A 13,268-nucleotide genomic window follows, 5' to 3' on the forward strand; every position below is an offset into this window, starting at 1 on the left:
CACTGGGCAGTTGCATTGCCTTAAGCGTTCACAGGGAGCAAACTGAAAGAAAACAACCCTTCCCTCTTATCCTACTCTCACTCACTGAGGTCTGTTTCTGGCCAGTGGAAACAAATCCCATCGGCCTCTGAAAATTTGAGCTCAGCTGTTTTCACTGACATAAGGTGACAAGACCTGCCACTTTATCCCCATTTCAGGAGGCAAAATGCATAAAGAAAAGCTAGTTTAGTTTTGCAATCCCCATCACAAGAGCTGGAATGCACCCAAAAGGTAATCAGGACCTGACTGGGGCAGGAGGGTGGGGGAATAGAAAAGGTGGATATTTCTCTGTTCTCGTTGCTGTTGCTTCCGTCGTGATTGAATGTTGTCACCTGTTTGCTGCTGTGTGGCTGTTCCTTTTCGTCCTTTGTTTTGTTCTTTCTTTATAGAATTATTTCCGTGATGCCTGGAATATCTTTGATTTTGTCACAGTTCTGGGTAGCATCACAGACATCTTAGTGACAGAGTTTGGGGTAAGTTCAAAATGATGGTGGGGATGGCATTCTGGGGGTGGGAGGCATTTTGCAGGGAGTGGGAAGCAAGAACTGAAACATGAGGTTTTTATCCCATTGAACTGCATCCTTAACTAGGATAGGGGCTGGAGAATCCAGAGAATGGCAGTAAACATTATTTATTGGCTGCCAATGAACATAGTGTAGTGTTCCCTTTCTTCTTCAAGAACAGATTCTCAAAAGTGCATAACAGCCGCTCCCACATTTTCAATAACTCTTCAGTAAAATATGTATATTTGTGACAATCCTTGCTGTTGCTCAGCAAAAGGTGTAGGCTTCTTCTAAGGCCTTGACACTGGTATTTATTGGGAATTTCTCAAATTAGATAGTTACAGACTTAAAGATGGCAAAGTCACTCCATCGTATTGTTTACACCAGCATTAACCCATAATCTTTGTAATAAATTATAAATGCTGGATCCTTTCATTATGGCATTTGCCATCACCTGAAACAATAGAGTACGAAGGGCCACTTTGCACTTTACAGTGTGGATGCACAAATTAAAAGAATTAGTAACAAATACTATCGTTTCCAAACCAGTGGGCCAGAGCATTCTAGTGTGCCAAAAGAGAATCACTGATATGCTTCCAGAAATGAAATGATTCAGTTTCTTACTGTGAGCCCAAAGTTCCTGCCCACAACAGAGGAGGCTACCCACTTCAGCCCTCCATCCTTCATTACTCAGGTGTTCATAGAATCATAGATTTGGAAGGGATCCCAAGGGTTATCTAGTTCAACACCCTGCAATACAGAAATCTCATCTAGAGCATCCATGATAGATGTCCATCCAGCCTCTGCTTAAAAACCTCCAGGGAGGGAGAGTCCACAAGCTCCCAAAGATGATCGTTCCACTGTCAAACAGTGTTGCTTCTTTCCAAGCAGCTTCTGTTAAGAATCTATAATTCTACCACATCTCTCCATCTGGTGTGATTGGATTATTCAAGCACTCCTCAGTGCAGAGATGCAGCAGAAACACATGTCCTTGGTGGAAGCTGCATGTTACATCTCTGCACTTGTTACTGTTCTGGGAAGCTGTTCTCCTTCCAGTCAGGAAGCCTGGCCAAAACAGTGACTCTCAGAGAACACAACAGGGCGGGTTCCTTGGCAGGCAGGCAGGAAGGCAGGCAGGCAGTTTTTACTCTTACACATAATAAAATTCAACATATGGGGGGTGTATGAGTCAGTGTACTTCCCATTTTAACTCAGAAACGTGTATCTCCCTTTTAAAACCTTTAGAAATACTGATATACTCACTTCTATCCCATAGCATGTTAGGCCATGTCTACACATGTGTGTATATCATAGACATATGTGTCAGGGGAAGGAGAGGGTAACCATGATCATCTGCAAAATGTTGGATTTCCTCAGTGTAACTGCAGTCGAAAGTAAAAGGCATTTTATCAGACTAAAAGTAGGTACACCGTAAATCTTTAATGTGTACCTCCTTTTGCTGTAATGTGTGGAGTGGCCCCAAGTGGGATATACATGGTCAAATCTAAAGCCACTTTACAGAGGTTTTTTATAGAGGCAACAACGAGGGTGAATCTTAATCCAAATAAATGCCATCACACAACAGAGCTTGTCCTCATGACTTCCAAAGAAGATTGTGTAAGGGCTGGCAGACTGTGCTTGGCATGGCAGCAGCTGGGGTGCCCAACTCCCTGCAGAAATCCTCTGAATTAGTTTTTCTCATGAACATCCCTCTATAACAGAGTTCAAGTTGCAGAAGGGGCTTGCAATCAGCATTCCCTCATTTTTTCCTCTCACCCTTATCCAGCCTTCAGAATGTAACAGGTGGCTGGGAGAGGGACATACTAGGCATGCCTTGGGGCTAAACTGTGCATGACTTGGAAGCCCCATGACCAGATCTCCCAATATCTTCTCTCTTTTTTCTTCAAAGCTGCATCTGAGAGTGGGGAGGGTTTCTAATTTGAGATGGGGGGGGATTTCTATTTTACCTTTATGTAGTTATCAAAATGTATGTATTATTCACTTGGCAGAAAATCACTAAGCAGCTTACAAAAAAAATCATTTTAAAAAGCCAATAAAAGCAAACAAGTTGACTTTTTTATCAAAATATAGATAAAATCAACCATTTTAATAAAATTACATGCGAAAGCTGCATGTTAAAATTACAGGCTATTAGCAGGCAGAGAAAAATATACAACAAAGGTGCCTGCCTAATGTTCATGGGAAGAAAGTTGTTTATTTATTGCATTTCTATCCCACCTTTTTCTCCAAGGAGCTCAAATTGGCATACATGATTTTTCCCTTCCTCATTTAATGCCCTTCAACAATCCTGTGACGTAGATTAGGTTAAGAGGCAGCAACTGACCCAGGGTCACCCAGTGAGATTCATGGGTGAGTGAAGATTTGAACCCTGTTCTCCCAGGTCCTGGTCCAACACTGACCCAGCCCTTCTTAACCTTGGGTTCCCAGATGTTCTTAAATTACAACTCCCACCATCCCTGACCATGCTGGCTAGGAATGATGGAAGTTGTAGCCCAACAACACCTGGGAACCCGAGGTTGAGAAAGGCTGCTCCAATCACTTCACTACACTGGCTCTCAGTGCTGCCATACTGAAGGATCAATTCCATGTGAGTCCTTCCTACCACCGTGAAGTTTCCCCATTCAAACAAAGGTCTCTCCCTCTAAGCTACTGGGGAAAGTCCATATTGTACTTGTATTTTTGCCTCAGCTGGGCTAAAACCAGCTGAGAGGTAATTTCACTCAAGGAAACAGCATAGAGAGAATTTATCTCCTCCAATGTTGCTTCCTTATGCTGTTTCCCTAGTCAAAATAACAGTCCCTTTAAGTAGCTTTGAAGAAAAGTAAAAGAGCTTAGGGAGATTTGATCACGGATCTCCCATGTCATAAGTAGCTTAGCCCACAGTGAGATGTGGAGCAGGGGAAGATATCTGAATGAACATCCTGAAATGATACAGAGCCATGACAAATTCAGGGAATTGGCAGAACAACCCACCCATTCAAAGGCTAATGTGCTTCCAGCAGGAATAGACCAGGGAAACTGAGGCATTAACCTTGGAAAGGCTTCCATAAGTTTTATGGCACAACCAGGCATGGAGAGACTTGTTTCCAATTGCCTACAGTAACTGCAAAATCCTTCTGTCAGTTTTGTCCAGAACGCTTTGATGGTGATAATTTTCTTTATCCTTGGTCTTGGGAAGTACACAGCACAGCAAACTCTTTCTTACTAAAATTATTCTGTCATGGCCTTTGGCTAGAACATGAAACATGTGAACTACTAAAATTATCAGGAAAGGTCTTTCCCAGAGAATATGCATGCATGGCAAACTATTCCAAAATGCCCATGTGTGTGCACTGTATGTGTACCAAGGGAACATATGTATTACTTATGCACATTTCCTCACAGGTGATGAGGGTGTTTAAAGAACACCCATTCTTCTAGATTTCTCAATATGGCATAGTGATTCATTTCTGTTTAAATTTACTTTGACAAAAGAATGGCATTACACAGGAAACACTGAGCAGTTTAGCTATGTACTGAGAACACTTCAAATGAGGATTGCAAAAGCTAGTGCTGGCCTTCAAAGTGTCTTGTCAAAGCAAAATGTTGCAATGTGGAGTGTTGTTGCTCAGGACGCTAACCACTTGGTTCCATCGCAGCCTCGGTTCCTACCCTCCAATAGTCTGTTAATGTTCTGTGGCCACTAAATATGCTCAGGAACCCCCCAGACTGCTGTGGGTGGGGGGTTTCATATGTGTTCTGCAACATGTCATTGATGCTTTAATAGTGCATTAGTGGTGGATTTATATTGTACCAGCCGCACATCTTCTGTTTTTTTAAGTTATTCTACGATTCTTTCCCAGTGTTTTCTGGAGGGGCACTCTTGCACTATAACACAACAAAAATGGGACCAACATCCTACCCCCTGAACAGCTGTGGTATAAAAAGTTACAGGATTTTGGCAAGACACTACAGGACATGGATAGACTGGAAACGAAGCAATATGTCTGCCCCAATTTTTTTGTAAGCGTGAACAGTATCAAAAGCAGAGTAGCTGCCCCAGCATAATCATGAGCACAAATCATAAATGCACAATAAAATGGCATCTAGAGGTGCAGGAAATCTCCCACCACCATCCAAGGGCAGAACTTCAGTTAGGAGATAAAATCTGAGACCTTCCAGAGACAATGCAAAACTTCCAGTATAAATAGGTATGAACTCCTCATTGTGCTCCACATTCTGAATGGATCTCTTTCTTTAGCGCAAGTTGTACAACCACCAATACCATTTTGGGTTATTATGCCTTTTTTCAGTCTTTTATCTTGGGGCCAAACTAGACCTGATGTAGGAGATTCATGATCAGGATCTTCCATGGTTTAGGCTTCTGTTGTGTTTCTTTTTCTAATTAGACTAGCAGTCCCATATGGGAAAGGCCTGTATGGGAAGTGGGTTTCCCAATCTAAATTCCCACCATCCAAAGGAGATTTAAAATGAAGCCATACGTTCTGCTTAGAACACAGTAGGTATTTCAACCCTGTGGTTGCTAGGTCATCTCTTTTACTACAGCTGTGGTGTACATTTGTTCTGCCACTTATTTGTATATGGGTGATCTTTTCCAAGTAGTTAGGCTTCCACACATTTCCAGTATGGATGGCCATTTGTATGGCTGCTCTAAAAGCAAGTGAAAGTTACCTACAAGTAGCTTGAATTACAAGGGGCCTTCCTGTAATTGTACTGTTTGCTTTGAATGCCCAAACTCTTTGAACATTGCAACTTCGTATTATGCAACTTTGTTCATATAGCATTTCTTTGAGTACTTACCATACTGAAAGATGGGGAAATTAGGTCACTCCAACAAGTTTCACATTTTAGAAGGTGGTAGTCTAAGGACACATAGTGCTCAGACTCAGAGAAGTGACCTCACAGATGGGTTTTGAAGAACTGTGTTGGTAAGTAACTTTCATTAATAGCACTGACTCATGGAAGTCCCTGTTCCAATATGTGCCTCAGTTTCCCTCTCTCACTTACCTCCCAGAATAATATGGGTGGGTCAACAAAAGTTTTGTTTATGCTGGAAGCCTGTAGGTAAAGCCAAACGTGTAGATATTTTGGTTAGGAAGATCAGAATGCTAAAGTCATGGATTCCCTAAATTCCAGAAAGACAGATGAAAGGGGTGAGTGTGGGAGAAGGGTGGGCTAGGGGTCTCCTTCCCCAGGGCTATGTATGATATATAATGACTTTGTCTTTTGTCTTCTTTCCATGCTGTCTCTTTATATTGTTCTATTTTGGCGCAACACCCTCTGAAAATGTCATCCAATCAAAATGCACTATGAAAAATCCATCTGTCCATCCATGAACTGGTCTGTGTGTCCATGCTAATGAATATTTCTGAACTTCCCTGCCCTGATCCCTCTCCCATCACCAAAAATGAAATCACTGCCTTCTGCATTTCTCCGTTTGCTGGTTGGAACTCAACTTGCGGTATTAAAACACCCACCCTTCCCTGACCTTCTCTGATCCTCTCCATCTCAATGTTTGCATCTAGGATCCGGTTGGTTTGATTACTTTCTCAAGCCTAAGTGCCTTACATTAATCAAAAGCATCTTCTTGGCGCATTGCATGATCTTTTGAGCCAAAGATGCCTGCAGTTTACTGGGCAGCTTCTGCTTTTAGTCCCCCCACTTACCCCATATTGTGTCACTTATTTTATTCAGATTCACATATGACTTCCAGTAACCCCATAGCAGGGATGTGATATATATGCTGGCTGTTTGCCATAATAAACATTGATTGATTGAGGGATATGGTATAGTAATACTGCAGCCTCGGTGATGCCAATCTCTGAAGAGATGATTGCATTTAATCTAAGTCTTGCATCAGTATGGATAGGCTTTCTAAAAGGATATGGTGGTAGACAGAAAGCTGTATCTGCAAGTTGCTGGGTTCTGACCCAGAGCCAGTGCCAGTTCCTGTCTGGGGGAAAACTTGGGATGGGAATTCAACGTGCAAGTGCCTTCCTTGATGACATACAATACCTGATGACAGTTTGGAGCATCCACCACAGTTGAAATACTGCAGATACTTTGCATATCATCTGGCATCACCTCCAAGCACATAGTTTTTGCAGTGTGTGTGCAGTCAAATAGAAGACCTAAAAATCCCACTTGTCAATAGCTATCTGAACAAGTACCAGAAAAGCCCTGCACCCCCAGCTTCATTCTGCGTGCATAGGCATGCCCATTCACTCAAAACTTTTCACATTTAACCTTCCCTTAATGCATACAACTTTAGCTGGGTATCCACTTACCACCTAAACACAACACACGCAAACACATTTCCTCACACATGAACTGACCCTAAGGTCCTCTCAGTGATATTAAGATTCTCCATACACTTTCAGCCATGCACAGACAACCTCTGCTTTGGTCAGTTGAAGTAGAACAATTCCTTAGAAGAAGTAAGATATCATTATAACTATGGAAATTAGCCCAAGCCCATTTAGGAGTATTGGGAGGGATATTAACATCCCTTTTCCTGAGAGTCAGTTGTGGAGGGTGAGTCAAAGAGAAATCCTTAATTTTATTTCTCTGGGCCACTTTCAGTCTTACTTTTCTAACACACACCAATACTCCTCTTAAGATTAGGGTAGACATTAATTTTGAAAGATTGCATGTGCGTCCATTTCACATATTTAACAAAATCTCAAGAGGAATCTGTTGAGAAAACTTCTTCAAAATGAAACAGACATATATATAATAAATATAAATCAAATTGAAACAGACACACATCACAGACACAATGCATAGCTTGAAGCAGTGATGCCTCCTATACTGGTTGGCTGACTTGGTACAGTGATCTAAATATTCAGTTGCTGAAAGGACATTGCTACTTAAAGTCCAGCTTTTCTGAGGGAGGGTAAATTGACAGTTTGACTGAAGAAATCTTGGCCTGTAGTGAAGCTTAGTGATAAAGTATTCAGAAGAAGGGAGGCAGAATGAATGGTACAGAGTAGGAAATGGACTGAAAGCAGGGAATCTGAAGGAAGGGTAGGTGAGCTAGGAAAAAGCAGCAACGGGAGTTGAGGCAAAAAAGAAAAGGAGGAGGCGGCAGTGAAGAAATTCTACAATTTGTAAGATCAAGAGGCAGGTGTATGGTGTATGTTTGGGGCAGGAGAGTGCTAGGGCTGTTAGCCAAAAGAGACAGGATGAATAAAAAGTGTGGGGCAAAGTAGAGTGGACTGAAAAAATGCAATAAAATTTGTAGGTGGAGACATGGAATGGAACTGAAGAAAGTAGGATACAAGAAGAAAGCTGAGCTAGGACTGTGGATTTTGTCTGAAAGGAAATGGGCAGGCAAGAGAGGTTTAGAAGCCTTGAGACAGTGGAACCGGGGTGGGGGGGCGTGTTTCTAGATCTAGTCTGACACAGGTTTCCACCGGTTAAATAGTTTACTTTCACTGCATCATTGTGTCCTGGAATAAGATTCAAAAGGCAAGGGGCAGAGCTGAAATATATATATTGGTTTAAACAAAAGAGCTAAATATTTTGGCTGAAAGATTGTCCACTTAAGATATTGACCTTAGAATAGGCTTAAAAAGTAATGTAGGAAGTGAACTTTGGAATACAGGTGGTTAATAGGAAAGAGAGAATGGTGTGTGGCACCATTCCTAATGGTCTGTGTGGGCATATATTTCCAACTGGAAATGGGTGTGAGTCCCCTGCCTGTCTCTCTTTCCCTCTGCATGAATACCATTCTTTGTTTGTCCTGCATGATCTGAGCATGGCAGTTTTAACAAACTGGTTTCACCCCATTGTATGTGTCACAGAGCCACCTCCACTACTGCCACCATGCATGTCCACTGAAATCCCAATTAGAGGAACAGCCTTTTTGGAGGGTTGGAGAAGGATGGGCTTATAGCTTCTGGGAACACACATGCAAACACATGCATATAAAGAGTGAAGATGCAGCAATTAGGTTTCTTTTTGGAAGAGAAAATAAATCCTATTACAGTACATGGATATATTTGGCTGCAAGAACCACACTGTATGTCCACTGTGTTATCACACACTTATAATGTCCACTGTGTAGCTGCATGGCAATTCCTCAGTCTTTGTTTTATAATTATAGAGCAAGGCATGTAGCAAGCCGGTACATGTTGAGTGGTCACACCAATCTTTTGGCATGTGTATTGCCTGAGTCTTTTTCGTGCAGTTTTCTTTGGAGTTTGTGTATGAGGGGCGCTGTAGCACAGGTACTTTCATGAGTCTTGAGGGAGATGTTGGTGCAACTACATTCATTCCTGTGATGTATGTTGCATAGGTATCCCTACACACTCAATCCGCCAGATCACTTGCACTGTTTAGTGTACTATGGTGAAGCCACATGGTAATTCTCTTTGGAACCGTTAGAGCTGGCCAGGTTGTCCCTTTACAGTGTTCTCATTACTTGAACATGCAATTCTGGTTCCAGTGAGATCAAAGTGTGGTTCCATTGAGTTCAATATCGAAACCCAGGAAAGGTCCGTGGTGCATAGATTACTAAATCACTTAACCGTTCATACTGGGGCTAAAATACAGGTTCCTGTTCAAGGGCTTTTGCCCAGGGATAAAGCTCATGTGTTTCTTACATGAGTTAAATATAAGTTGGCATTTTGTATCTAAGTTTATCTTTTTCTGTGCTAGGCCCTTCTTCCAACCTTTACTGAAACTCTTTTTTAGAAAGTGTCTGAAGGTCTCAGTGGTAGTTACTAGAGATACACAAACACATACATCAATATTCTATTGTCCAAACTCAGGTGATATCCTAACCCTCAGAAACCTTGGGCATCTTTCGCCCTCAGGGGCTGTGGGTGTCTGGCCATAGAACACTTTGCAACTAAGAAGTACATTGTCACACTTCAATGTATTCATTTTATCCCAGAAGCTTATATGCCATTTCCTCTGAAGGAGACAGATAAAAATGCATCTTGGTGAACCCAACAGGAGAATGTTTTTCCTATCTCGCCAGAATCACAAATCCTTCTTTTAGCTACAAATTTGTTGAACTAAGCTCTTCCTTCAGAGCTTGGGGTGTGGCCCAACACCTGTTGAGTGCACAGAACAGATGCATTTTCCATCGAGAATGATATGATAGCAAGTCTCCAGACATTTCTCAGCTCTCCTCTTCCTCACTGGCACTTGTCTTGCTTTCTCCTCTCTCCAGATTTGTGTGCACAGAACATGTGTGATGTGAGGCCACACAATAATGTTCTGCCTGCTTGTGTCAAAAAATATCAGTGCATTTGGTTGTGGGTATATTTAAAAAAAAAATGTAATCATGTGCTAATGAATTATCACTGATTTTCCAAATGGATGATTTTCCAAGTAGAGGGGTGGCCTTATTATCATGCTAATTTTCTTCATGTGTGTGATCCCTCTCCCTTTCTTTGCTATTCAGTGATCCTTACTAACCACTGCAGAGTTGGTTTGCATTTGTTTTCTTACCAACCCCCTGAGTCTGTGGTCACCACATCCCCACCCTGATCCAGCTAATGCCACTTTCCCTTCATCTCCCCAGAACAACTTCATCAACCTGAGTTTTCTTAGGCTGTTTCGAGCTGCCCGTCTCATTAAGCTACTTCGACAAGGCTACACCATCCGCATCCTGCTCTGGACCTTTGTCCAGTCCTTTAAGGTAATAAAAAGGGCTTTAGGATTGAGCTACTAACTTGGATTCCTTGAGATTTGAAGTTGTGGGTGGTTGAGAGAGAAAGGGAGGGAAGTAGTAGGAGTGCAGAAAGTTTAGCAGATTATAGCTAGAGACATCCAACCTCATCCATCTACCTGTTTATTTCTCCATTCATTCACCACCTCTTATCATGCGCTTTGAATCATGAATACTTTCTTTCATGTTGTTGAAGTTGAATCATGTTTCATGAGTAGCTTTCCATTAACTCACCCTTTTGCATGGGTAAGTAATCACTGCAATATTTCTGTAGTCAGGATGGGATGTGGCAGGGATTGGAGGAAGGAGTGATAGAGTCTACAACAGCCTTCGTCAACATGGTGCCCTCCAGTTGACCCCCATCCTCCTTCATTCCTGACCATTAACCATACTGACTGAGGCTGATGGTAGTTGTAGGGCAGCAGGATGGGGAAGATTGGCCTACAAGCAATCTCTTTCATTGATTCAGTGACAGCAATCAGTTTGTAAGAAGAAGGGAGCCATATTCCCAGTAAAACAAGTGTGGTACACACACACAAAATGTGAAACTTTCAAAAAATAATAATGTATGCTCATGTTCTTCCCTCACTAGGCCCTTCCGTATGTGTGTCTGCTGATTGCAATGCTCTTCTTCATTTATGCGATTATTGGAATGCAGGTAAGTGCCAGTAAGCTACTATCCCATTCTGGGTTTCACCATGAATGCTGCAATGCCTCTAGTGCTTAGCTTAGGTACAATAACATACTGCTGTTTTTGTGCTGGAGCCTTTGAACTTGTAAAGTGAGGACCAGCCTAGTTGGGAACTGCCTCCAAACTGCAGAAGACTTAACTTATGGAGCACTCTAGCACATTGTAGTGTCAATGTCAAGAACATCTACCTCACCCTTGCAACATGCCTGAGGTCTTCCTGCTTGTACAATAAACCCTAGTACAAGCTGAAGACAGACAGCTTGGTGCCTTTCATCCTCATTGTTATAACAGCATTCCAGGTTAGGATGAGTGTTGTCCCTGTAGTATTGCCTTACCTTGCCTTATAAAAGCTTAGTGTACAACTGCACTGTCCCACTCCTGCTATCAGAAGAGATTTGATGTCAGAGAATGAGGCACATCCCCTTTAAGTATTCATCCTGAAGCACCCACTTTGCTGCAGGACTATTTAAGGTGACTGGTACTGGAAGAATTCTGCAAGTTGTTTTTTGCTGGGATACCTTACATTCAGTCTGTCCTTGTAACCACAGTAAACTGCCTGGGGTTGGTTTCAACTGCTGGCAGCCTGTTCTGGCCTTTTGTTGTCCCTAGTCCACGTAGGCTGTGGTCAGTAACAGATTACCTTTTCATTTCTTCTCCAAACATGAAAATGAGCCCCACCTAGCCTCGCTGATAGGTGACTTACATCCATTGCTACAAGCAATGGCTCTACCACCACTAGATAGCAATGTTTGGAAACCTACTCTTTCCTGAAGTTTTCTTTTTGGGTCTTTTGTATTTCAAGGCTTTTTCTTCATTTTGTTTTTATTTGTTTGTCTTCTCAGGTCTTTGGTAACATTAGCATTGAGATTGATGAAGATATGTCCGAAGATGAGAAACCTGCCATCACCGAGCACAACAATTTCCGCACATTCTTTCAAGCCCTAATGCTTCTCTTTAGGTGAGGCCCAGACCTTATTCATGCACAGGAAGCCCACTTCATCTAGCCAAGGCCCTACCCAATGCAAAAGATGTACAGTCTCCTAGATGCAGGGCAGTAGCTGTACCTAAAACAAACTGAGTATTTCATTAAAGGATCAGAGACTGCACTATACAATACTTCTTTTGCTCATCCAAAAAGCGACTGAATCAACAGGCTAAATGAAAAATCCCTGTATTAACAAGCTTCTACATCACAGTCAAGGGATTTTTCTGTAACTACCACCCATGTGTTCTGAAGGTAGCTGCAGTTCTCTTGTGAGACCCCAAAACATATGGACCTTTATTGGTTGTTATGGACCTTTATTGAGATGGAGACGCTGCCATCCCAGCTGTGATGGATCCCCAATGCTCACTGTCTTTTTCTCTTCTCGCTTTCTTAGAAGTGCCACAGGTGAGGCTTGGCATGAGATCATGCTCTCCTGTCTGAGTGGAAAGCTCTGTGATGAGAAAGCAGACCTCAAAGGCAAAGAGTGTGGCAATGAATTTGCATACCTCTATTTTGTTTCCTTCATCTTCTTGTGCTCTTTCCTGGTGAGTCAAAATTCATAAAGGGGAGCGGGGGGGGGGGGGCATAGGACTGTGTGATACACAGTTTGATAGAACCAGGATGCCAGCAGACCACCTTTCTAAGATGACAGTTTCATTATGCAGTAGTAAACACTTGTTGTGGGGATTAGGACATCTTTCCGCAACATGATGCTGGAGTTACAGGGCTGTTTGTTTTTAGAGAGAATGTTTTTCATTATTATCAACCGTACAGTAACAGAATAAGCAAAGGGGATGAATGGGGAAGGTGGGTAAATAGGTATTGTGTGCTTTTAGTGTGTTAGATTGGCACGCACATATTTTTAAGTGACATAAGTGTCAATCAGAGAAGGCATTCCTAATAGCATTATAGACATTTGGGTGTTTTGCCAGAGGAAGATCGCTTTTTTCTAGCATTCAAATATTAATCACATGGAGAATGCAACTTTCCCTCCAGTGAGCACTTCTGTGGTTGTGCAACTATCATATACTTTTATTAGCTGGTACCTGTACAATCCCTGTTGATGAACAATACACTTCTCCCCACATAGTCTTGTACCATGTGAGAGTTTGATTTTTTTAATTATTAGTATTTTTATTGACATATCTTGTAAAAGTGCAATCAGTTGAAAGCATCATATATACATTGCCCTGTTATTTATAATTCTAGAACATAATGAACATTGCCCATTTTTCCATGATTTTGTTTGATTGGTTTACATGTGTTCTGTTAAAATAAGTTAAGTCATTGTTATGATAGACCATACCTTCTCTAGCCACTCTAATAAAGATGGTGTATTCCACTTTT

The 13,268-nt window shown here is 41.9% G+C and overlaps 1 protein-coding gene across 1 annotated transcript in view; it reads left to right on the forward strand.

Moving 5' to 3' along the window:
• The window catches only part of CACNA1A (calcium voltage-gated channel subunit alpha1 A), a 253,604-nt gene that overhangs the window by 187,663 nt on the left and 52,673 nt on the right, over positions 1-13,268 (forward strand). Inside the window, exons 33-37 of the mRNA XM_079966539.1 lie at positions 429-512; positions 10,099-10,215; positions 10,838-10,903; positions 11,779-11,894; positions 12,316-12,466. Coding sequence (XP_079822665.1) covers positions 429-512; positions 10,099-10,215; positions 10,838-10,903; positions 11,779-11,894; positions 12,316-12,466 — 534 coding nt within the window. The remainder of the gene's footprint in view (positions 1-428; positions 513-10,098; positions 10,216-10,837; positions 10,904-11,778; positions 11,895-12,315; positions 12,467-13,268) is intronic.

Source organism: Podarcis cretensis, assembly GCF_951804945.1.
Source record: "Podarcis cretensis genome assembly, chromosome: 2".
NCBI classification, from domain to species: domain Eukaryota; kingdom Metazoa; phylum Chordata; class Lepidosauria; order Squamata; family Lacertidae; genus Podarcis; species Podarcis cretensis.